Genomic DNA, 24,892 nt, shown 5'->3' on the forward strand with positions numbered 1-24,892 from the left:
CATAGCAGAAATAGAAGTCGTTTTAGTAAATAGCAGGCTTTAGACTTCAAATTGTAAAAAGAGCAGTCATCTAGCATTGATTGCAGTCGAAAATAGCACCGCTGCAAAAGAAACTTGAACTTGAAAGGCCTTGCATGCATATTTGCATTGAGTCTCTCACTTAAGTGCGCTACTTGTTTAGATGCTCCAGCAGAGAAGCACTCGAAACACTTACACAAGTCAAAGTGACAAATTTAATAAAATTTCCACTGCCTAATACTGGTGGTGCTTATAATAATCAAGAGGCTTTTAGTCTGGCTAATAATAATTTTTTTAATCCCTCTCATCATGGTAAGAAATAAATTATATATACAAATATGAGGCGTAGTCTGAAAATGGAGAGGCGTCACTTGGTGCCGGCTGAACTTTTAGCATAAACACAAAAATGTTCGTCCATGGTTAGGTTAGGTTAGGTTAGGTAACCATGTTCGTCCATACTTCACTTCAAAAAACGCTTCAAAATTATTATCAGTTCAACCTATAGGAGCGCGATAATGAGAAAAAGCACGATTACTTCAACAGCTTTGTATCTGTATTAGTTTACCAAAAATTAAGTACAAAATAAACATTTACAATTGCAACACCTGCCAGTCGAAATTTGACCGTCAGACCTCAAGCATGGCAACGAGTGCGGCGAGCAGCTGTGAAAAGCTTGTGCGGATACCTCCCGAGCAGTGGACTGCACTGCGCGATGTTTACCGCCAGAATTGGCCACAAAATGCCTATAGCTACTACGCTTTGGAAAATTATATCAACTGGTCACGCAAAGACCCAGAATTGTGTGAAAGGGAATTTCGTATATGGAGTATTGATGAAAAGTGGCGGGAGCATGGAATCTACATTTTGGAAGTGAGTTGAATTAAAGTACGGGAATATTGGACTATCGTTTAGAGCTTAGAATTTTTAAATGAAATCACTTAATATTATGGAAAAAAACTACGCTTTTAGGATAAAACGTTTATCTCACACGTCGTCAGAGTAGACGCCTGCGCTCTGGAGCATATCGCGCGTTATGAGTCAGCGTTGAACCACTTGAAGTCCATTCCGTATACTGAACTTATTTTTCGTGAAAAAACATCTTCAGCTGTTAAAAAGTATATTGCACAATTAGGCTATGAACCGCCGCTAGCGCAATGCTACCCAGCAAGGCTGTATCACCTGCGCAAGGAAGATTGTCTAAAACTTGAAGTGAGGTAACAACACAAAAAAAATATTTTTTTTTGTAATTCCCTTATTTTCTTCACTCTAATTCATCACTTCAAACACTTAATTCTACTTAGAGCTCGCTCGGATTTCATTATTAAACCACTCGCGTTGACTGACGCCACAGAAGTTGATGACTTTTGGGCGTACAAAGCACCCGGCTCGCGCTACATCGTGGAACGCAATATAAAATACAACGCCTCCTTAGGTGCCTATCATCCCGAAAGCGATGTACTGTGCGCTTGGGTGTTGTAGTAAGTATTAAATATAGTATACAATTCAGTGCCCAAAATATTTCACTTTCAATTTTTTTTTATTATTTTCGTTTTGTACAACAGCAGCGAATTGGGCACCATAGCCTGTTTGTATGTGAAAAGTGAGTATCGGCGACGCGGCCTGGCTGAGTTTTTAGTGAAGCAAATATGTCGCATGCTGACCGCAAAAAATTGTGATGCTACCGCTCATATCGAGGACACAAATAATGCATCGAGAAGACTCTTTACAAAGTTGGGTTTTCAATCAGTTGAGTTCAACTACTGGTTTATAAAAGCGGATTTTGTAAGCTTAAAGAAGGGCGGCGAGCATGTGGAACGTTTGACTGAACAGGCTATGAAACATGGCTGACAAGTAAGGGGAATATCATGGAAAGGGTAAAATAATTAAAATAACATCTACGTTCTTAGAAAAGCATTATTAGACAATTAAGTTTTAGTTCAAAAAGAGACAAATGAGAAATATATATTAAAAGCACAAAAAGCTGCGAATTATTATGGCGGAGGAAGGCATAAAATAAAAAACAATTTTCCAATGTTCCATAAGATATTTATTTTTTATAAATGACAAGTTGTGTTTTATCTTTTATTATATATTATATTTATTTTTTTTTATACTCGATTTTTTTATTTATTTGAATCATTGGTGGCAAGCCTTCCTGAGTTCATTTACAACGTTACTTAACAAGAACTTAAGAACTAAATTAAATAGATAGTTAATTTGTTAACAGAGACCTTGCCATCACAAAGTCAAGATCAAGACTTCTAGGAAGCTGATTAAACTCTTCAAGCCCTCTTGTAAGTGGGGTGGAATTCAGGTAATTAGATTCGATAACTTCACTGAATGAGTGCCAAGGGCGGATGTTAGCTTTCGCTATCCACCTTGCAGGTAGCTAACTTGAGCTGACAATATAAGACATTATAATTATTTTTATTTTTTTTATTTTTTATTTTTTTTTTTTTTAAATATATATTTTTTTTAATTTTCTTTTTAATATTTCGTTTTTTTAATATATTTTTTGTTTTTTAAATTTTTTTTTTTTAATATTTTTTTTTTACATTATTTTTAAATCCAATTCAAACGCTAGAAAAGCTGTGCCTACGACAATAAATATGTCTCAACACTTCGATATAGCACTCGAATACGGGGTGATCCCAAGCGAGCTGGCGTAACATTCAGACATACATGAAAATACATAAATACAATAAAAATCACGCACACTAAGTACCAGAAAATCACTGTTCAAAAGAACAAAAATAAATCAAAATTAGTGAAGAAAAACTATTTGTGATGCTCCATAAAACAAACAGCCATAAAAAAATTTTCCGGAAAAAGTAACACTGAGAAGAAAAATCGAAAAATGTTGTATGTATTTCAATAAACAAGTCTCCTACTTTTTGTTTTGCGAATTAGGAGGCTTAAAATGCCTAATACAGATATTTAAATAACTATTTGCAATTTAGTCTAAGCATCAAAGTTTAACTGTTTGAAATAATTTCAAAAAAATTTCTCGGTTAGGAAATCAGTGGTAAACTGCCGTATATCTTATTATTAATGAGCACAGCGACGCTTTGATCGATTTGACAGGGCCTGTATTATACATACAAATACACATACATACACAAGTTTCACTATTTTTATTCAAAATACGGGAGTTAATATTGAATCTTTGAATATAACTCGAAAAATTGATGATATCTCAAACACTAGCGAATAAAATCTGAAAAACATCCTCTTGAAAAAAAAAATTTCCGAAAAATTTTACAAAAAAAGATTTCCAAAAAAAAATTTCCAAAAAAAATTTTCCAAATAAAAATTTCCAAAAAAAAATTTTCCAAAAAGATTTTTTTTTTTAATTATATTTTCGATACAATACTACTGGCATCGGACAAAAGCTTAACTATCGCTACTAAAAAACTGCAGCGATACACAAACGCAGTTAAGGAATGGTCCGATAATTGGTGCCTAAAAATAAATGAAGACAAAACCGTACAGGTTTTATTTACTACCAAAACAAAATTTACTACAGTTCCAATTAAAATAAATGGCAAAGCAATTACAATTAAACCAACTACTAAATACCTTGGAATACATTTGGATTCGAAACTAAATTGGAATCACCACATAAAGCAAAAGATCAAACAAATAAAAGAAAAACTTTGACAACTTCATTGGTTAGTCAGCACAAAATCCAGACTTACTATACAGAACAAGCTATTATTGTACAAAGCCACGATTAAACCAATCTGGCTAAATGGACTACAGGTGTGGGAAACGGCTAAAAAGTCTCATATAGTAAAAATTCAACGACAACAATCGAAGATTCTTCGAATTTTGATCATGTCTGACAGGACTTTTAATATAGCAACAGTAGACGAAGAGACCAAAAAATAGCAAGAAGCCACTTTGAAAAAATACAGGGACACAATAATGCAGAAATCAACAAACTTCTGGAAAGGGGGAAAAACACTGAAAGACGCTTAAAGAGAACTCGACCAAGCGACTTAATGAATGCTAGAAAATAATAAATGTGCAAAGGGGTTAAATTGCTGTTATATTGTTGTACAATTGTAATTATGTAGAGTAAAACTTGTATTGAATATTATTTAATTATATATAATTTCGTTTATTTCTATTTTTATCGCTTTGACACTGGTCATTAAGCGATGTATGTAAATCCTGGCCAAATTGTTAAGCAACGTACCTATGTCAATGGACAGATGTATAAAATAAAGGGGAATAAAACAAAAAAAAATTATATTTTCTCCTAAACAACTAAAACAAAATGTTAAAAAAATTATTTATATTTCACTTCAAAAAAAATTTTTTTTTTCAAAATATTTCCTTTCAAGGGCACACACAGGTTTCACTAGTTTTATTCAAAATACGGGACTTGATATTGAATATTTGAATATAACTCGAAAAGTTGATAATATCTCAAAAAAATAGCCAATTTTCGAATTCTTTCTTAATTCTTTTTAATTATGTTTATTCCAAAAATTTTTTTTAGAAAATTTTTCCCAAAAAAAAAATGTTTAATTATGTTTTGGAAAATTGTTTCACTTCAAAAAATTTTCAGCATTGAATAAATCTCAAAACTATTTTTTTTTTCAAGTCTAAACATAATAGAAAAAAATGTTTCCATATTTTTTTAATTCTTTTTAATTATGTTTATTCCAAAAATTTGTTTTTCAAAAATTTGTTTTTCAAAAATTTGTTTTTGGAATTTTTTTTTTTTTTTGGAAAATATTTTTTTAATTATGTTTTATCCTAAAAAGTTCATCCAATTGCTTAAATGTTAAAAAAATGAAATCTATTTCACTTCAAAAAATTTTCCGCTTGAATAAATCTCAAAATTACTAAGTTTTTTTTTTAATTTTGTTAGTTTACTTCTTAGTATACTTTTTAAGCAACACTTTGCTCCACAGCAGCAATATTCTCAAAACAACATTCACTTTTTGGTCTGACAGTTCTTTTTCTGTACGCGACAGTACCAGTTTCTTCAAATTGTTTCACCAACCTTTGAATTGTCGACTCATTCGGGCGATTATTTCCAGAAAAAAATCACGAAGTTTGTTCTTTTCGAGGATCGATATGTTCTTTTCGAAGATCGATGTACCTTTTTTTTTTTTTTTTTTTTTTGTTTTTTTTGTCGGGACAACTAGCAAGTCCATTTAAGTCCATTGTACTACACTTGGATTCCCTTTTATATTTCTTTAAATCTAGCCCATCTTCGAAGAAATCTGAGTAGATCTTGTGGTGCCAAGGAGCTTCTTAACGCATCAGTACCAAAGCACTCAAGCCTGATTCAAGCGAATTGGGGGCAGACGCATAGAAAGTGGTCCGCAGTCTCATCCTCTTCTCCACATGCTGGACAAAGTACATTGTCTGAGATTTCTACCTTTTCCATGTGCTTCGCCCACAGAAAGTGGCCCGTCATCAGTCCAACCAACTGCCTGCACTCCCTTGTGGGTTGAAGTAACCCGTTTGCTAACCGCGGCTTTGACGGCTGCAGAAGGGAGTGGCAAAACGGGCTCTGAGGCCAACTTCTTTGGCCCTATCCTATCCTAGCTAAGGATTCAGAGGTCTTGTTACCCACGTGCCCTGAGACCCATGTTAGCATCTGGCTATTATGTCTTCCGACATAGTTCAGCCTGGATTTACAGGACTTGACTACCCTTGAAGTGGTTGGGGAGCTGTCTAAGGCCATGAGAGCAGCACACATATATCTGCCTCTCCATCTGTTTTCCACAACAAAGTTCATCGCTTCTTGAACAGCACACACCACCTAATGCCGGGCCTGAAGTAGTCGGAAAAGCTCCGGTGCAACAGATGGTAACAGTGCGTTGTAGTCTCGATGAGGCGCTCCTGATACATAGGTGATAAAAGGTCTTATCATAATCGGTTAGATCCATAGGACCTTGCTAGGAGAAAAGACCCACGTTTTCCCAAAGGCACGTTTGCATTGCCAGAAAGCTGTCAGTGCTTTGGATGTCTTTGTTTCAACGTGTGACTTCCAAAGAAGTTTACTATCGAGGATTACTCCAAGATATTTGATTTCTTTGGATAGCTGGATTGTGGCTCCTTTCAGCTTAGGCGGCAGAACGAGTCCATCAAATTTCCTCCTTCTGGTAAAGAAGACAATACCAGTTGTGGTGGGGTTTGCCGATAGCCCATTCGCACAGCACCAAGTGTCAATCATATCCAGAGTTTTCTGCACTTTTCTAAGCGGAGGATCCGTTGTCAAACAGACAACGTCGGCCGGATATGCTTGTGTGTAGACTCAAGCGTCATTTAATATGGTAAGTAGAGGATCGATCACCATGCACCGGAGCAATGGAGATAGCCCATCACCTTTGGGGGCAGCCTCTATTTACCCCTTACGGCACCAGAGGATCCTCCTCCGCCCGCACCGTGAAGATTCTTTGGGCTAGCATTGAACGAATCCAATTCACCAGCACCCGGTCTACACCATGTCTACTGGCAGAGTTGCAAATACTGTTGAAAGTGGCATTATGAAAAGCTCCCTCTATATCCAAAAATATGCCCATAGCGTAGTCCCTCCTGTCGATGGCCTGCTCTATCCTAGCAACAAGGTTTTGCAGTGCCGACTCGCAGGATTTTCCGCTTCGATAGGCATGCTGAAATGGGGAGAATGGGTGAACCTTCAACGACCTCTGACGCATATGCAACTCCACTAGCTGTTCGAGACTTTTCAGCATGGAAGAGGTCATGCTGATAAGTCTAAAGCTTTTGGGGCTGGTGTAGTCTTCTCGACTATTTCTTTAATAAGTTTCAATACTCTTAATGCGTTTTTCTCACATGTAAAATTGTGCATCCGCTTACTTGTAAAGTGTCAAATATGGCATAAAAAAGGTACCGGCATCTAGGTGTTCCTTTTGAAAGACCCTTTACTAGCGATTCCTTAAATTACTAAGTTTTTTTTATTTTATCAGTTTGCTTATCAAGTTCTGCTCGCCTCTGTAAATGAGTATTTTTCCCCATAAAAATTGCAACATTTTGACTGTTTCGCTTATAAAACAAAACCTATTAAAAACACTCACTTCACATATGAAGAAAAAATTTTGAGCAAAAAAAAATTTTCCAAAATAATTTTTTTAAAAACTATAGATTATTTTAAAATGTTAAAAAGTTACTTAAAAAAGTTCTGGAAAATTCTATCAGTTCAGTTATTATACTCAAGCCTTCAAATGACTCAATTTTTTTATTATTTTCAAATTTTAAATTTTTTGATTATTTTTTTCATAAAAACAGTAACATTTTACCGTTTTGCTGATAAAACAAAAACTATTAGTCGGATTTTTAGCTCAAATTTATGGCAGCCACATTTCAAACCAAAATTTATAAATACCTAAAATAATTTCGATGACTTCAGATACGGGTTTCGCCGTCATACCTCAGAGTTTCAAATGAAATAAAAACTGTAAACCTTGAGGTGGCATGAAATAAAAAAATTACTGCTACAAGTATTTGGTAAAATACGTGTCTTCTTATTTCTTATAGCCTATCGGAAAAATTCCATGAGACCTCAGGCATTAACATTTTTTTCTTCATTTTTTGCCTTCTGTAATTGTAAATTTTTATTTAAGCTGTGTAAATATAGCCACAAACTCATGTGTTCCTTATCTAAGTAACCCTTACATAAATATTGTATATCTAACGGTAATGTACTACATAATTAGATTATAGATTATAACAGCTGATAAATGTTCAGTGTGTGATCTCTCTGAATGAGCCCTTTGAAGTTAAGATAAGAGACAAGAGAAATACCATTGGGGCATTCTTTTATTTTATTTATTTTTATTATTTATTTTTTTATTCATTTATTTATTTGTTTAACAAACACTCAACCAAGAGTTGTTTTACAGTATTTGCACTTATGAATACTTGGCCGGCTGTTTTTCAGGTACCGAATCGAAAGGGATGTATTGTTTTTTTTTTAATTTTTATAAATTCATGGCTTTATTTACAGGAACGTTTATGAGTGAATTTAAGCTTAACAGTAAGTTTTTAAAGCTCAATATGATTTAGCTGTTGGTTGGACTGCTGAGTGGGCTCTTTTAGATCTACGCATTTCCATCTAAAGCGGCGCGATCTCTGCACTTTAAAGGTTTAAGCGTAGAAAGTATCAAAATTTTGAAAATTTCCTAATTTTTGTCTTGAAGAATTATTTTAAAAAATGTATAATTCTGCTTCTTTTGAAGTCAGTGATTTTTTATATATTAGTAAAAATTATTTAATTACCAATTGAAAATATACTTTTTTGATAGAAAATCGCATTTGAATTACTAAACCCTCGCAATGCAGGTTCTGCTGTGATGAAGAGGAGTCTATGAAACACTTAATCAGCAACTGTGAGGCATTAAGCAACAACAACAACAACCCGTACAAACATTAACATTACCAAATTTGACTTAAATATTTGAATTATTATAACAATAAAGCCATGTTAATAATTTTACTGCCTCCAAACTAATTTAAAAAAATTAGTTTTAATTTTTAATTTTTTTTAATTTTACAAAAATAATTTCACCATTAAAATTTCATTGGTTTTCGTGATTCGCAGATCTGCGTAAGAAAAAAATAAATAGTGTCAGTTCGTTTCCAATTTGTTACGTAGTATAATTTGTTGAATAAGGAAAATAAAAACATTTATTGCTCCAAAAAGTAAATATGCCGACGGCTGTTGAATCTAATTTTTTTTCTCTAGTCATAATTCGAAATTTTTAAAATGATAAGAGCCACTTTTATTCATATTAGTTTTACTCAATATAAATAAAAGCTTCGTTTTCCTCTTTAAACCCTACCTCCCATTCCTCCATGCCCGCCTGCATTTCTTATCAGCATTACACTTGTCACAGCTACTTTAAATATTTTTCTTCTACAATCTATTCTCCTTCTTTTTCCTTTATCTATTCTTTCCAAACTTTTTTTGAACTTCCTTTCCAATACACTCGAGCATCTAAGCCGCTTTTATTTTATGCAAATGGAAGGGAAAACATTTTTCCATCGACTCGCCAAAGCGCTTTGATATATTCATGCATGTATCTTTGCTTTGATCGGTGCATGCCACACTGCAGGAGACAAAAGTTATATTTGCAACTGCAGTAAGTATTTGCAAAAGTTCATAGAGGGCATTTGAAATTACAATATTCTGAGGAAAGTGCAGCGCTTGCAGCTTTGTCAGGTTTAGACCGAACTTTTGGTAAAAATTGTCATATAGAACGATTTCATATATTTTTAGCACCTTCTTAGGAGTTACAATATTTTTTTTTTTTTTTTGAGAAAATATATTTAAAAACGATTTAAAATTGGCATAAAATTCAAATTTTTGTTAAAAATTTTTGAGAAAAAGTATTTTTTTTGACATGTGGACATGTAAAAAAGAGCATGTGAAGCACAGAAGATGTGAATAAATTATGTTTTTATTTCATTTGTTAATAGCTGAAACTATGCTTAGTAATCCCTGAAAGTTTCTTGGCGGAATTCGAATACATACCGCGGACGTATTAGCTTCAGTTATTATTGAAAATATAAAAAATAAAAACTTGCTGTGTGTTTTCACATATGACAAAGGAACATTTTTTTTTAATTTCTCACAAACAAGATCTAAAAATGATTAATTTTGGGTAACATTTTTTTTTTAAATTTACCTCTTATTCTTTTTTCCAAAAATTTTGAAAAAAAAAAAACATTTTAATTTTTTCGAAAAAAATTTTTTTGTTAAATATTAGGTTAGGTTAGGTTAACCTTATAAGCTTGATGAGTCATTCATTCAAATTTTTTTTGAAAATTATTCACAAAAGAACTTACAAGAAGTGCGAATCAGCAATGGGGGAAACACAATTCGGATTTAAAGAAAGCCTTGGCACACGTGAAGCGCTATTTTGTATTCAAGTAGTATTGGAAAATTGCAGAGACGTCCAAAAAGATGTGTTTCATAGATTATGAAAAAGCGTTTGACACTGTTCAGCACGATAAGCTCATTGAGATTCTACAAAACATTGATATTGATACAAAAGAAATTCAATGTATACGCAATCTTTATTGGCAGCAAACTGCAGAAGTTAACATAAACTACGAAACTACAGACGCTATACCTATACTAAGAGGGGTTAGACAAGGATGTATTCTCTCACTATTATTATTTAACATCTACTCCGAAATAATCTTTCAAGAAGCACTCCAAGGATTAGAAACTGGCATTAAAGTAAATGGGACAAACATTAACAACATCAGATACGCTGACGACAAAACTCTCTTATCAGACAGTCTAAGTGGACTAAAGGGGCTAGTGAATGTTGTAACGGGTTGCAGTAAAAACATCGGTTTAAAAATCAATATTAATAAAACTAAATACATGAGTGTCAGCAGAAAAAACACCTATGTTGATACAAGCCTAACAATTAATGACATGCTCATAGAAAGAGTAAAAAATTTCAAATACTTAGGTTGCTGGATTAACGAAAATTGGAATTCTTCAAAAGAAATAAAAGCTCGAATTAAAATTTTTAAGGCTGCATTCCATAAGTACAAAAAGGTTCTTAATAATCATGACTTCAATATTAAATTAAAAATTCGATTCGTTAAATGTTACGTGCTATCTGTACTTCTGTATGCTATGGAGATATGTACCATTAAAGCCACTGAAATGAATAATATAGAAGCATTTGAAATGTGGATATATAGACGAATTCTAAGAATACCCTGGGCAGATAGAGGAACAAATTCTGAAGTATTGCGTAGAATTCAGCATGATCGACTATTACTAACCACCATAAAAAGCAGAAAAGGTGCGTATTTGGGTCATATTATGAGAAACGACAAATATCATGTACTTCAACCAATTCTTCAAGGAAAAATAGGAGGCAACCGAGGCATAGACAGAAAACAACCATCTTGGCTGAGAAATATAAGGCATTGGACTGGAATCGGCAATGTAGAAACTTTATTGGAGACAGCGAGAAATCGAGACCTTTATCACGAAATTATAACAAATTTATATTAAACATAAAATATTTTTGTATCGAATTACAATTAATTAATTGTAATATATATTGTATAAATTGTATGATCGCCTATATTCGGAATCAAATTGGCAAATAAAGAAAAAGAAGGTTAACCTGATTGGCAATAAGCCACGCAAAGACCTTTTGGTCCCTAGCGATACCAGATGGAGACCAACCTCTATGAATACGAATTTAAGCAGAGCTGAGAGATCCGCTTTTGAGACGTCCTCCAGACCCTCAAACAATAGGGCTCCTAGGCATTTGAGACGCGTTTTTAATAATGTCGGACAAACGCACAGAAGGTGTTCTAAAGTTTCCTCAATATCCTCTCTGCATTTCCTGCATTTGTCCGTGCTAGCAATCCCTATTTTGTGAGCATGCGCGGCCAATAGATTATGACCTGTTAGAGTACCTATAATATCTCTGCAGTCCTTTCGTGAGAGTATAAGTATGAATTGAGTCAGTTTTTTGCACTTTGTTCTATACTTGACTTTTGCTGTTTTGTATGTGGTCAGATTAGTCCACCTGGCTTGCACTCGCCTTTTCATGTAGCCGTCCATTTCATTGAATATTGTATTTAGCGGTTTTTGTATGTCGTTCTCTTGTTCAAATGGGAGTCTAACAGCACTTTTTGCTATCTCATCTACTATTTCGTTCCCCATAATACCTTTGTGACCAGGTACCCAGTAGATGCGCAGCCTTCTGTTTGCGGCTAGCCTTGATACAATATGAGCTCATTGCTTTTATTGCTGCTTGACTGTCTACGTATATATTAATTATTGAGTTATTTCTTATTTTTGCGTAGGCTAGATTGCGGCTTTCCCCACAGCAAAGGCTTCCGCTTGGAAAATATTGCTGTGGTCTGGCAGCTTGATAGACTGCCTTATCCCTAGTTTTGAGCAGTAAATGCCCGCTCCCACTCCGTCTAAAGTTTTAGAGCCGTCTGTATAGATGTGAAAAGTCCTATGGTCAGGCTTCATGCCTTTGTCCCATCTCTTCTCTTCAATTGTAGTGCGAAACCTTCTCTCCCAATTAAAGTACGGACGGAGTCATGTAGTCTGTGCAACCTGAGCTCCACTTTGTTAAATATTAAAAATTAAAAAAAAAAGTTTCGAAAAAATTAAAAGAAGAAGTAAATTTAAGAAAAGTTACCCGAATTTTAAATTAAAAAAAAAAAAAAATTATTATTAAAAGGAACTGAAAGATCTCAAAATTATTAAAGTTTTATAAATTTCACTTAACTTCTTATTCCTTTTAATTTTTTTAATTTTTGTCAACCATTTCTTTTAATATATTTTTTTAACAATATTTTTTTCTTAATATTAAAAAAACCGAAAATGTTTCGCTTAAGGATCTCAAAATTATTATTTTTTGTAAATTTTGGTTGCCGTTTACTCTTATTCTTTTTTAATTTTTTTTTTGTCAATTTTAAGATGAAAAAGAACCGAAAATATTTCGCTTTAAAGATCTCTAAATTATTCAATTTTTGTAAAATCGTTCTCAGTTTACTTCTTCTTCTTTTTCCCAAACATTTTGAAAACAAAAACAATTATTTGCTTGAACACATTTTTTTGAACATTTCTTTTTTAATATATATTATCAAAAAAATTGTATGTTAAAAAGAACCGAAAGTATTTGGTTTTAAAGATCTCAAAATTAATAAATTTTTGTAAATTTTTTTTCAGTTTACTTCTCATTCTTTTTTAATTTATTTTTCTCAAAAAAAAATTTTTTATATTAAAAAGAACCGAAAATATTTGGCCTTAAAGATCTCCCAATTATCCATTTTTTATAAAATTCAGTTCAATTCTTCTTTTTGCCTTAAATTGAAAAAAAAAACATTATTTGTTTGAACACATTTTTTTTAACATTTCTTTTTAATATATTTTATCAAAAAAAATAAATTAATGTTAAAAAGAACCAAAAATATTTGGCTTTAAAAATTTCAATATTATTTAAATCTGTAAAATTTTTCTCAGTTTAGTTCTTATTCTTTTTCCCAAAAATTTGGAGAAAAAACTGATTTTTTTTAATATATATTATTTAAAAGAAAAACAATTTTTTGTTGTAATATTAAAAAGAACCGAAAATATTTGGCTATAAAGATCTCAAAATTATAAAATTTTTAAAGTTTTTGAAATTTTTTTTATTTTTAATTTTTCGAAAAAAATTTTTTTAATACATTTTTTCCAAAGAAAAGATCTCAAAAATTAATAAATGGTTTTTCTTACTAAATTTTAATTTTTCTTACACATTTTTGTTAATATATTTTTTCAAAAAGAACTTTTTTTTAATTTTAAGGGAAATCGAAAATATTTGACTGTAACCATCTTAAAATTATTAAATTTTCGTAATAATTTTTTCAGTTTACTTATTCTACTCAATCCTACAAATAAGCCAATTTTTAGATAAATTTAAGGCCATGTCTAAAATACTTGAGTCAGTTGAGTCACAGTTTTATGTCGCCGTCGAACTACAGTTGCTTTTTACATATATGAAACTTTTCCATGACAGAAATGCAGCCGGAAAATGTATCCCTAGGGTATACCGTAAATGAAAAACCTTTACACAGTTTTACTCGTATTATTACTTCTGTAGCAGCGGTGAAACTCAGGGCATTCAGCTAATAGCCGGCATACGCGATACTCGATACTCTTTCAAGCAAACTTGGCTCCATTGGCTGCCCTTTGTTAGTTTCTTTTATTTTTTCTTTGAGAGGGAAACAAATGAAGTCGATTTAAATTCAATTGAAACTACAGAAAGGAAATGTGTGTGTGTGTAAGCTTATTGATAAAACAAAAGGACATGGAAATAAAGAAAACTGCTGCAGCAGCTCAAAACAACTGTCTACAAGAAACTTTCAAATCATTTGAAGTTACACAGAACTTGAAAGTCGACTTATGCGCTCTTTCATTCTTTTTTCGTATTCAGAAGATAAGAAATGAAGCTGGTTCGAAATAGTTACTTCAACAAGAGAAATAAAAATAAGATTTAAAAAAAATATTTTTTTAAACGTAAATTCTTGTTCGCCTAAAGCAGTAGCTTGTTTGCCACCTTTCCTTTAGCAATGGAGAATTAAAAAACGCGATTAAAGAATTGTCAAAACTCAAAAACAAATTGAGCAACGCGTATCTTCTGGCGCGTTGTGTATCGCCAGCTACTGTCGCCATCAAGGCGAATTCAAGTTTTGTTTTGGTATCTCATTCAGTCGCTATTGTTGCCAGAAGTTTCTCAATCGCAACACTGCCCTACAATTAAGTCTGATCGTCCCGATTAGACACCAAATCTTGCGATCCAAATAGAGCCGATCTCTCCAGATGAACCACTTTGACGTTGAACATTCCCGCAACCTCCTTCCACGCCTGAGTTCGTCTTGGGTTAGCTGGGTCGTTGTTATTGTTGTTGTTGTTATTGTAGCAGTTAACTTTGCCCTTTCAGTATAGTGTAAATCACTGGTCGTCACAAGAAGCGAGAAAAGCAGGCGCGGTAGTCGTTTACTTTAATGCACAGGCCTTCAGTGTCATTGCTCGACGCCATTATCATGCAGTCGTCAGCGTAGGAGACCAGGAAGACTCTCACTGGTGGCTGGGGAAGTTGTGAGATATGGAAGTTAAAAGCCAAGAGTGAAAGGACATCGCCCTGCGGAACTCCTTGCTTCATTTTCCTCTGTTTAGAGATTTGGTCTCAAATATCACCGACGAATGGCGACCACTCAGGTAGTTAGCGGTCCACCTCAGCTGGGTCGTTATTATTTCTGTTCGGCCTTCAGACTGTCATCGACTTCAACAGCTAGTGGAATGCGTTTGACAGGTGGCACAAATTCTTTTTCTTCACCAGCCGTGCGATCTTAACTCACTTACTTAATGGCGCTGCTACCCTCTGCCTTATCGACATCAATATCATTCTCTGGCTCATAAACTGCATCAACTTCCACTTCACAAATGCTACATTATCCGAGTTGTCAAATTGTAATTCAGATTTAGCAACTTCAAACTCAAGAATGATAGAAACAAGATTGCGCCCATCAGAGAGTGTGTGACGTCGCATTAGCTGAGTTGTGCAGTGTTGCCAACCATTTGCTCTTCGTTACAAATTTAGTAATTTTATTTACCTAAACTGTAAGTTAAAAAAAACTGTAGTATTAAACAAAAGAATGTTAAAAAATTCACTCTGAGAAGATTTTAGAATTAATGAAGATTTGTTGGTTCTTATAAAATTTGATATTTTGAAAGTAAAAATTTAATTTTTTGTTCTTTTTTATCTTCTTCTCTCAACTCTTCTTAACATTGAACACCTTTTTACACATTTTAAAGAGCGTTTGAATTTACTAAATGCGAATTAAAACCATAAAGTGCAATCATTTCTTTCGGTCCTTAATCCTTAGTGGGGCATGGGGCATCAAGAGGTTTATTCATAGTAAAAATAAGCAACAAAATACCAGAAAATGCTGAAAAAACCATAGCATTTTTACAAAAAGAGTACCTAATCTAGTTACATGTCACGCATACAAAGTTTCTAAGTAGTTCAATGGAAATTTGGTGTTTTATTTTCTTTAAATGGGCATTTTAGTGCGTTTTTACATCCAAAGCTGGGCAACACTGCAGTAGCGAGAGAGAGATTGGACTGCTGCAACACCTGCAATCGCGGTAATGCGACCAGATGTTGAAAAAAAGTAAAGCTAAATAAAACAGTGAATTATTGAACTAATTTTTTAGAAATGTACATTTTAGAAAATTATAAACTTTACGGTTTAATTAGCACAGGCTAGAAAAATGTCATGAAGAAAGGACTGAAAATCCGACACTAAATAACAAAAAAATGCTAAATCAAGTTACGAAAGTGGTAATCTGGTCATACTGGAGCTAAAACGACTTCACTCATTGTCAAATTTGCTGAAAGCAAAGTACGGTACCACGATAGGCGTCATCTCATTATTCTTTCCATATCCTTCAGACTCAATTTTATCCATTTTCATTTTATTATCCTGCTTTCTTTAGACACTTCTGATTTCATTTCATCGGTGGTAACTTCCATTTTGTTAGCTTCAGTAGGGGCTGCTTTCGGAACACTACCTCTCTTGGCGTAGCACCCTTCAGTTTTCTTCTACTAGGATAACTTTGTGTCTTTTTCAAGCTTTTCTCCATAAATTTCATCAGATTCCGCTTCGTTTCCTTAGTGCCTCATTTGTCCTCTTCGTTACTTAACTAAACAAAAACAGGCTTTAAAAACTGAAATATTTAAAATAGATTTTTTTAATGAAAGACGGAGCTTCAAATTTAGCACAATCTGAAATATTTTGTTTTTAATCTTTTGTTCATAAAATAACAAAGAATGCTGGAATTTCTAATTTCCTGCTTATTCTTGCCTTATTCAAATTGAATTGGGGAAAATACTCTTTCCCCATTTGCTGTAGCGACTGGAGTGCAGACAAATGAACGACATGTCAACTAACGTATTGAGAGAAGCGCTGCGTTACAATAACAGAGTTGCCGTAAGATTTGTTAAGGCATGAAAATTTAGATAATGTATTAGAAATAAAAAAGTAAAAAAAAAATTTGCTTAAAGCTAAAAAAAAATGTTTAAAAGAGTTAAAAAAAACTGCAAAATATTTTAATTTATTCGTTTAAATCTGAAATTTCAGAAGAACTGTAATAATTTTAGAAGAACTGTGTAAAAAACTGTAAGATTGTATAAAATAGATATTTAATAAAATAAAGTAATAAAACGGTGAATCCAGCAGCTTTGATCTAAATATACTTGAATTGATAAGACCAAGCTGCGCAAGTGCATTGCACAGATCAGCTGTTCACCACCTGACAAACCGTTACCCGCTGTTCGCTACAATTCTGTCTTATCTACCTGCGAGTATTTTGACGAAGATTAATAACACTGCCCTGCAAATTTCAATTTTTCTGATGCGAATAAGATGTGACCTAGTGTTCCCGAAGGGAATTTTCGCGCTGAGCACGAATCCGAGTTCAAAAATTTTCCATCACGTCAGGTTTTCAAAAAAAAAGGGGGTTGAAACCCCTAAAAATAGCGTATTTGGCCATTTTTCAATCTTCGTTATTGTCAGTAATTGAAGGTTGAACTTTGCTCTTTGAAATAAGCCTAAACCCAAATTGTTCGCATGCACCCTTAGAGTAGGGGCTGTACTTATGTTTACGGGGGTAGGGGAAAAAATGAACATAGGAACTTATCTACACCCAAGATAAGATATAATGAAAAGTGCAGTGTTCCTAAGGTATTTAGTGTCGCTGATTACAAACCTGTAGTCAGATTCCCAAAATTCAAAATAGCGGACGAAAATGTTAAAAATTTATCCGATTTGCTTGAAACTTGTTACTAGGGAGTTTTTGATGCCGCTGATTACAAATCTAAAGTCAGATTTCCAAAATTCAAAATGGCGGATCCAATATGGCGTACGAAAATGTTAAAAATTCATTCGATTTCCTTGAAATTTGTTACTTTGAAACAATTCATCTTCGCTTTTCTAATATGGATGCAGAGTTATTAAGGTGACACCTTTATTCAAACTAAACACAAATCTTTACCTATTTTAACTTTTTAGCAGACTTATGCTCTACCTTCAAAAGAGTTAATGTAAGAAAATCGATTGTTTTTATATTAAATTCGAATATTTTCTTCAAGGTCAATTAGCTATAGAATTTATAAAACTATATTTCCCAGAGTGCACCACGTGGAGGCGATCTTAATATTACACTCCTTTTTTTTGTATTTTTTAATATTTTTTGTTTATTAACAACAGTTTTTTTAATTTAAAAAAATAAAGAAATGAAATGAAAGTGAGCTAAATTAGCAAATTATTGCGTTTCAAGGAAGCTGCGCTTTTTCGATTTTCGTTTGTACGTTTGTGACGGAAGGTCACGTTTTAAGCACCAACAGTAATCTGCAAGCATGTTCGTGTTCCATCTTCCCTGGTACCTTCTTTCCATTTCTTGGATGTCTTGATGGAACCTTTCTCCCTGCTCATCACTTATGCTACCAAGATTTACTTTTGGAAAAAAGTCTAAATGATTGAAGAGGAAATGGACTTTTACACTCATATTACAACCTAAGTTTGCGGTAAGCTTGAAGCATATTTGATACCAAAGTTTTGTAATTTGGACTCTTCGTATTCCCCAAAAAACCATCAACGACATTTTTAAACCCGATCCAAGCTTGTTTTTCTTCTGGAGTCATGGTTTTTTCAAACTCCTTATCCCTCATCAACTGTCTGATTTGTGGCCCAAAAAAAATTCCTTCTTTTAATATAGCTTTGCATCGCTTAGGTGCACGAATTTCGTGCAAAGATATTTGAAGCACTTTCCATCTTCATTTAAAGCTTTCACGAACTGTTTCATAAGGCCAAGTTTAATGTGAAGTGGAGGTAAAAATATTTTTGACTCGTCGACCAAATTTGGTTTTAAATTTTCTCTAGGTTTCCACTCCTTCTTTGTCCAATGATCCCTTCTGGCCCTGCTATCCCACTCGCATAAAAAGCAAGGATACTTAGTGAAACCAGATTGCTGACCCAGAAGCAATCCTACAACTTTTAGGTCGCCACAAATCGACCATTGATGTTTATCATATTGAATGAACTGAAGCAAAATTTTTAGATTTTCATGTGTCTCTTTCAAATGCACAGAATGAGCTATAGGCACTGAAGCAACTTTATTTCCATTACTTAAGAGAACAGCTTTTAGACTAACACTATGTGGAACTCATGTTTTATCTTGATTGACAATCTCAATTGAAAAGTATTCTTTATAAACATCTTTAATGAATTTCGATATATCATGTCTTCCTTTATTTGTGGTATAAATGCCACAAATATAACAGAAGCGATTTGGATCATTAATACATACCAAAGTTCGATTCATAATTCGTAACAAGATGCCAAGAAAACTAACATTCACGCAGTAGCAAAAGCTGAAGTGAATAAATATCACAGACGAAAGAAACGACAAATACCGATTGATCTACAGAAAAGTAAATAAATGCCATCCAGCAAGCCGAAAACAAGTGAATGTTGTAGAAAAACAAGAAACGATTGATTTGACAAAGAACAAATGAATAACGTTATCCAGTGAACTAAACTCATTTCATATTATTATTAAAGAATTAAATGTAGTTCCATTTAAAAATATGAACAACTGAAAACTAAAAAAAATGTTACTTTTAACGTTCAATAGGGCATTAAGGGGAAACATTTTTTTCTTAAACAAACTTAATATTTCTATTTTATCAATATTCCGAGCTTCAATTTCTTTTTAATATATTAAAGTTAAAAATCTTTTTAGGGAAATTTCACCCCCTGAGTAAATGTTTGATAGTTATTTTATTAACAAAGAAATAAACATTAGGTTTTTAAAATTTAATTGTATATTTAGTAAAATACACTACGCAGAGAAAAATGAAACTCCAATTTAAAAAACTTTTATGACGTGATAAGAAAAACCGGCGATACACGGGTACTTTTTTATGTAATATATTTTATCAGGTGTGCGGTCGTGTGTCAGACGATGTATTAGATTTGAAAATTTGAATTTGATTTTTTTTATTTCTTTTTAAATGGAATGTTTGACTTCAGATTTGTAATCAGCGACACTAAATACCTTAGGAACACTGCACTTTTCATTATATCTTATCTTGGGTGTAGATAAGTTCCTATGTTCATTTTTTCCCCTACCCCCGTAGACATAAGTACACCCCCTACTCTAAGGGTGCATGCGAACAATTTGGGTTTGAGCTTATTTCAAAGAGCAAAGTTCAACCTTCAATTACTGACAATAACGAAGATCGTAGCACGTTAGGGTTCTGCTCCACAATTTTTGAAAAAATGGCCAAATACGCTATTTTTAGGGGTTTCAACCCCCTTTTTCTCGAAAACCTGACGTGATGGAAAATTTTTGAACTCGGATTCGTGCTTAGCGCGAAAATTCCCTTCGGGATCACTAGGCCCCATCTTATTCGCAAAACCGATGCAGGGCAGTGTAATTTAAAAGCTGTTTTTTGCCGACCAGTCTTGCTTTTTTTCAAGCGTTATTTGGTCATATAATTCTTTCAGCATTACAAGCAACTTATAATGAAATGTGGGCTTATGTTATAAAAATATACAGTTCAGTTCAGTTCATATTTATAGCAGAAACTTTTCCTTTGAATAAATGTGAATTACTTACTAAAATGAAATATGAACATCATAAATTAAGAAGTGTGATTGCATCGACCGGGAATCGAACCCGGGTCGTACGCGTGGGAGGCGAACATTCTACCATTGAACCATCGATGCTTGTTAGGGAATGTTTTTAAAAAATTACAAAAATTTATATCACCAGTCTATGAAGAAAACAGCTGAAGTTGCTAAACTTTCAAAATATTATGAGCAACTAAGCTCTATACCTATATTTATATGAAATTATAATAAGTAGTTAGTCGATTAAAAGCGAAATTTCATTTCAACAACCTTCTCTAAGTGTGTTGATCACATAAATGTAAATTTTTTCTCGCGGGAGATTAAAAAGTTAGTAATTATTTGTTTTTAATCCTCATTTTTCACTGTGCACCTTGCGGCGGCGCATCAATCTGTAAAATGTTAAACTAAGTGGTTGGTCTACGCTACTTTACTTTTATAGATCAGTGTACTTGTTTAATTTTTCAAACAAAATACTCGTATTTACAACAACCAGGAATCGAACGCGGTCACTCTTGTAACAGGCAAACATTCTCCCACCGAGCCACAGATGTTAAAGTAAGATTTCCTAGAATCCAAAGTTTCCGTGTAAAATTTTAATAAATAAAGACTAAAAATAATAATTAATGAACCACTCACTTCTTTAATTCAATTTTAATGCATAGACATCAACATCTTTTATTATATTTACACAACTTCTATGAGCAAGTGATTAAAGGTGTTTACATAAACTAAAGGCTAAATATTTATTTATAAAAAGTAATTTGCATCGGCCGGGAATCGAACCCGGGCCGCCCGCGTGGCAGGCGAGCATTCTACCACTGAACCACCGATGCTGCTATTTGTTTAAAGCTCCAATTCAAGTTTTCGCCGAGTGCTCTTCTCTATGTGCATATGTGTTGTTGTCTCTCATGATCTTTAATTTCAGTAAATTTTTCTATTTGCTTTGCTTAGCTTCATCACCAGCACTGCATTGTAGTTGTAAGTCTCCGTATTATATCAAATAAATAAACCAACAAATATGTATAATGTTGTACATGTACTGGAATTACTTTTGCTACTACACAATGTCATGCTCAATCTGGCTCTCTGCCTCTCTTTGTAAGAAAATAAGCAGCACTACCGCGAGTTAGTTGAAAATAAAACAAAGCATATCGAATAAATTTGTCCTACAGCAGCAAACATATATACGAATACACGCGCCCATATTTACATATATACATACTTATACATATAAATGAGAGTTGGTTCATGTTGCGGGCTAACAAAACAAGTAGTGGATTCGCAGATAAGAGCATTTTTTTGTTCACTTACAGTATCATTACTGTAACTCCAAAAAAAGTATGATACATGAGCCCTTATTCTTTTAATATGTTCCAAGCCTGTGGAGAGTTGCGGAGTTGATTATGATTGCCAACCAAGAAGGGTCCACATATTGTTTCTTCATACCGGCCAAACTCCTTGTTGCTGCAAATTTTAAAACCACTGAAAAAGTTTATTCTAAATCGCTTGAATCAATCAATGAAAATGAATCATTGAATCTCGTAATCTGATACTTTCACACCAGTTTGGATTTGATTGCAAGCACTCCACCATACACCAGGTGCACAGAAAAACAGTTGAAATAGAAAAATCGTGCGAAGCGAATAAAAAAAAAACGCAGCAGCAGTCTTCTTGGACGTCGAGCAAGCATTCAACAAGATTTGGTATGAAGGCCTTATCAACAAATTGAGCTCATGTCTAACACTTCAATACTCTGCCTTTTTTAAATCTTTTATCACTGAATACTATTTTGGCATAAAACAAGGCAATGAATATTCCAAATTACAGAAAATAAACGTTGCAGTGACGCAAGAATGCAACCTGGACCCCTTTTTTTGCCTTCTGTACTCAAATGATGTACCATTGCCTCCAAGCGCTATGATCACCACTTTTGCTGACGACACAGCAATCCTCGCAATAGAAAAAACCACCGACAGCAACAGCTGCATTACTGTTAACGGCTTACATAGTCGATGTTAAAGCCTGCTCGCTGTTAGCAATAAGTGTTGCGATCGTCAGCTCTGTTTTAAAATTGACGAATACACAAACAAAAACAATCGAGTTAACTGTTAACTAAAGTAAAACCAACAGCATCGGTGGTTCAGTGGTAGAATGCTCGCCTGCCACGCGGGCGGCCCGGGTTCGATTCCCGGCCGATGCAATTGTATTTTATAATTGCTCCTAAAAAAGCAAAAAATATATGCTAAAGTTTTATGAAATAAAAAAAGTAGTGTTTTATAAGATTAAGATGTTACTAGGCGCAGAATTTCATCTATAATGTGCAACTATAGGAAGGAAATAAATATTTTTATATTTCAAAGCAAGAAAATTAATACACGTATGTGTAAATACTTTAAATTCGCTTAAAAATATCAAATAATACTTTTTAAATAGCTTGTTTATACTCATGCAATTTTTCAGCAAAAACTGGATCTATGTTGGGTAAGATGGCCCAAAACTGTTTTCACCAACCAGAAATTTTCTCAATTCACACTCTCACACTTCTTTTTCTTTAATATTTTCTAGAAGAACAGGAAAAAATTACTTACCAATGGCTATATATTATTATTTAATACAAAAATATGTATATTTATAGTAATTCATTCTGCTTTGCACAGTGATCTAAATTTTTTTGAGCGCACTGTAAGGTTATATTTCACAATAACCGTGTCCAGATATCGGATATCGATGATGAAGGTTGTTCAACAACACTTTGCACTACAGCAGCAATATTCTCGGCAGAACGTCCAGCTTTTGTTCCGACAGTACTTTTTCTATCCTCGAAGGAACCAGTTGCTTGAAATTTGTTCACCAGCCTTTGAATTGTCGACTAATGCGGACGATTGTATTCAGAAAAAATATCGAATTTTGCTAAATGTTGTTCTTAAATTGTACTCCTGCCCACAGAACAATCACCAAAGATGGCATAAAAAGAAGGTACCGTCTAGGGATTATTCACTACTGACATCTAGGCGCCTCTTTTGAAAGACTTTTTTGTGTTTTTATTTTCTCTACTTCAATTTACAGAGGTTAAGTTAGGTTGACCTGGCTGGCTGAAAGCCATCACATGGACCTATTGGTCCTTAGTAGTAATGCAGCCAGACCTTTACGTTTCTCTTGACCTTTACTTCAATATAGAAACTTCTAATGTCATTAACTTTCCCATTTCCAAAGTATGCATAAAAAATGTACAAAGAGTTTGTTTAAGATTAATTTATTCCATATAATCTGCTTCGATTTAAAACGCTTTTTTCCATAAACTAATCTTTCTTCGTTGCGCAGCTGAAAATATTCACCCCTATTATGGTATCCGACGGATGGTTGCGGAGGGAGTTATACTCGATCCGACAGTATTCGGTATCATAATAAACGTCGGATAAAGCAGTATGCGGATCGATAATGTGGTTTACGGATCGATTAAAAAAATGGCATTACCAACAACGCACTCAATACGCGTTTCAAAGAAATTTACTCGTTTCTCATCCGCAGGTCATTGTGTTGCGGATATTATTATAATAAAGATGGAGAGCAATAAAATGTAAGGAAAAACATTTTTATTTGTTTTTTTCGGATTATATATATTGGCAAAATTTATACAAATGGCAAAATTAATATTTTTTAGGAAACGCACAACCACCAGAGAGCAATTTAAAGGTTTAATATCTCGTATGAAGGAGCATCCTGATATTGCAAAAAATTTTACCAGAAGTGCTCCTAACGAGGTAGAGCAATTTTGGGAGAGTGTGCGTGAGGAACTGAATTCATTAGGGCCTCCATCTAAGAGTATTTCAGAATGGAAAAAGGTTTGTTGATAATTCAAAAGTTCATTGAGAATATAAGTACTTATTTCCGTTTTAATTAAAGGTTTGGTCAGATTTTAAATCAGCAGTAAAGAAAAAGTTGGCGCACAATAAAAGGGAATTACAAGCAACTGGTGGAGGCGAAAATAGGGAACTACCTTTATCGTCGCTAGAAGAAGATGTTGCTGCTCTAGTGGGCCTAAACGCCTGTGTTGGGGGCATTAAAAATTCAAAAGAGTTTGGAGTGCCTCAGAGGAGAATTATTGAGCATGCCACTCCACTAAATTCAGAGCAGGTGGTTGAAGACATTACTCCATCTACATCGAAGAGAGCTCGTACAAATTCATATACTTCGAGAGACGCCATCTGCATAGAGTTGTTGGAAAATGAAGATGTGGAAAATAACCAAAACATTCGAAATGAACTCCGAAAAAAAAAGAGACCAGAGCAGTTTGACTTGTTAGACAAGCAAATCGGTGTGCAGGAGAGGTTATATTCAAAAGTTTCGGAAGGTGTTGGTGCACAGGAACTACATTTTAAAAATGTAAAAAAGGAACTGAAAGATCTGACTAGGTCGGTTGACCGTCTGGGTGATCACCAGAAGAAAAATAATGAAATTCTCCAAGCTTTTCTTGAGGAGACAAAAAGACATAATATGGCTATGGAGACAAATGCTATTGAAAAATTAAGGGTGAAACAAGAACTTTTAAGCATTGAATTAGGAGAAGTTAACAAGCAATTGATACTTAAAAAATGACTGTGAATTAGAAATTTGGTTTAGATTAAGTTTTAAAGTGCAACATTTGCCAAGA

The 24,892-nt window shown here is 33.7% G+C and overlaps 2 protein-coding genes and 3 non-coding genes across 7 annotated transcripts; 3 read left to right on the forward strand and 2 right to left on the reverse strand.

Moving 5' to 3' along the window:
* The first annotated feature begins 200 nt into the window (after window positions 1-200).
* On the forward strand, window positions 201-2,075 carry LOC128865290 (uncharacterized). 3 transcript variants are annotated; one of them, XM_054105460.1, is made up of 5 exons: window positions 201-330; window positions 631-888; window positions 988-1,232; window positions 1,320-1,496; window positions 1,581-2,075. In XM_054105460.1, the coding sequence occupies exons 1-5, from the start codon at window positions 328-330 to the stop codon at window positions 1,864-1,866; spliced, it is 969 nt and encodes a 322-aa protein (XP_053961435.1). In that variant the 5' UTR covers window positions 201-327; the 3' UTR covers window positions 1,867-2,075. The 3 variants fall into 3 exon arrangements, with proteins under 3 accessions (XP_053961435.1, XP_053961436.1, XP_053961434.1); XM_054105461.1 differs by having other exon boundaries at window positions 202-330; window positions 512-888; window positions 1,581-2,074; XM_054105459.1 differs by having other exon boundaries at window positions 202-330; window positions 562-888; window positions 1,581-2,074.
* An 18,191-nt stretch (window positions 2,076-20,266) lies between these two features.
* Trnag-ccc (transfer RNA glycine (anticodon CCC)) lies at window positions 20,267-20,337 on the reverse strand. Its single transcript has one exon. It is a non-coding gene; the product is annotated as a tRNA-Gly (tRNA).
* A 666-nt stretch (window positions 20,338-21,003) lies between these two features.
* Window positions 21,004-21,074, reverse strand: Trnag-gcc (transfer RNA glycine (anticodon GCC)). The gene has a single exon. It is a non-coding gene; the product is annotated as a tRNA-Gly (tRNA).
* A 1,296-nt stretch (window positions 21,075-22,370) lies between these two features.
* Trnag-gcc (transfer RNA glycine (anticodon GCC)) lies at window positions 22,371-22,441 on the forward strand. The gene has a single exon. It is a non-coding gene; the product is annotated as a tRNA-Gly (tRNA).
* Window positions 22,442-23,582: 1,141 nt separating this feature from the next.
* Window positions 23,583-24,837, forward strand: LOC128864868 (uncharacterized). Its single transcript, XM_054104626.1, has 3 exons — window positions 23,583-23,818; window positions 23,903-24,083; window positions 24,145-24,837. The coding sequence occupies exons 1-3, from the start codon at window positions 23,667-23,669 to the stop codon at window positions 24,835-24,837; spliced, it is 1,026 nt and encodes a 341-aa protein (XP_053960601.1). The 5' UTR covers window positions 23,583-23,666.
* The last annotated feature ends 55 nt before the right edge of the window (window positions 24,838-24,892 follow it).

Source organism: Anastrepha ludens, chromosome 5, assembly GCF_028408465.1.
Source record: "Anastrepha ludens isolate Willacy chromosome 5, idAnaLude1.1, whole genome shotgun sequence".
Classification (NCBI taxonomy): domain Eukaryota; kingdom Metazoa; phylum Arthropoda; class Insecta; order Diptera; family Tephritidae; genus Anastrepha; species Anastrepha ludens.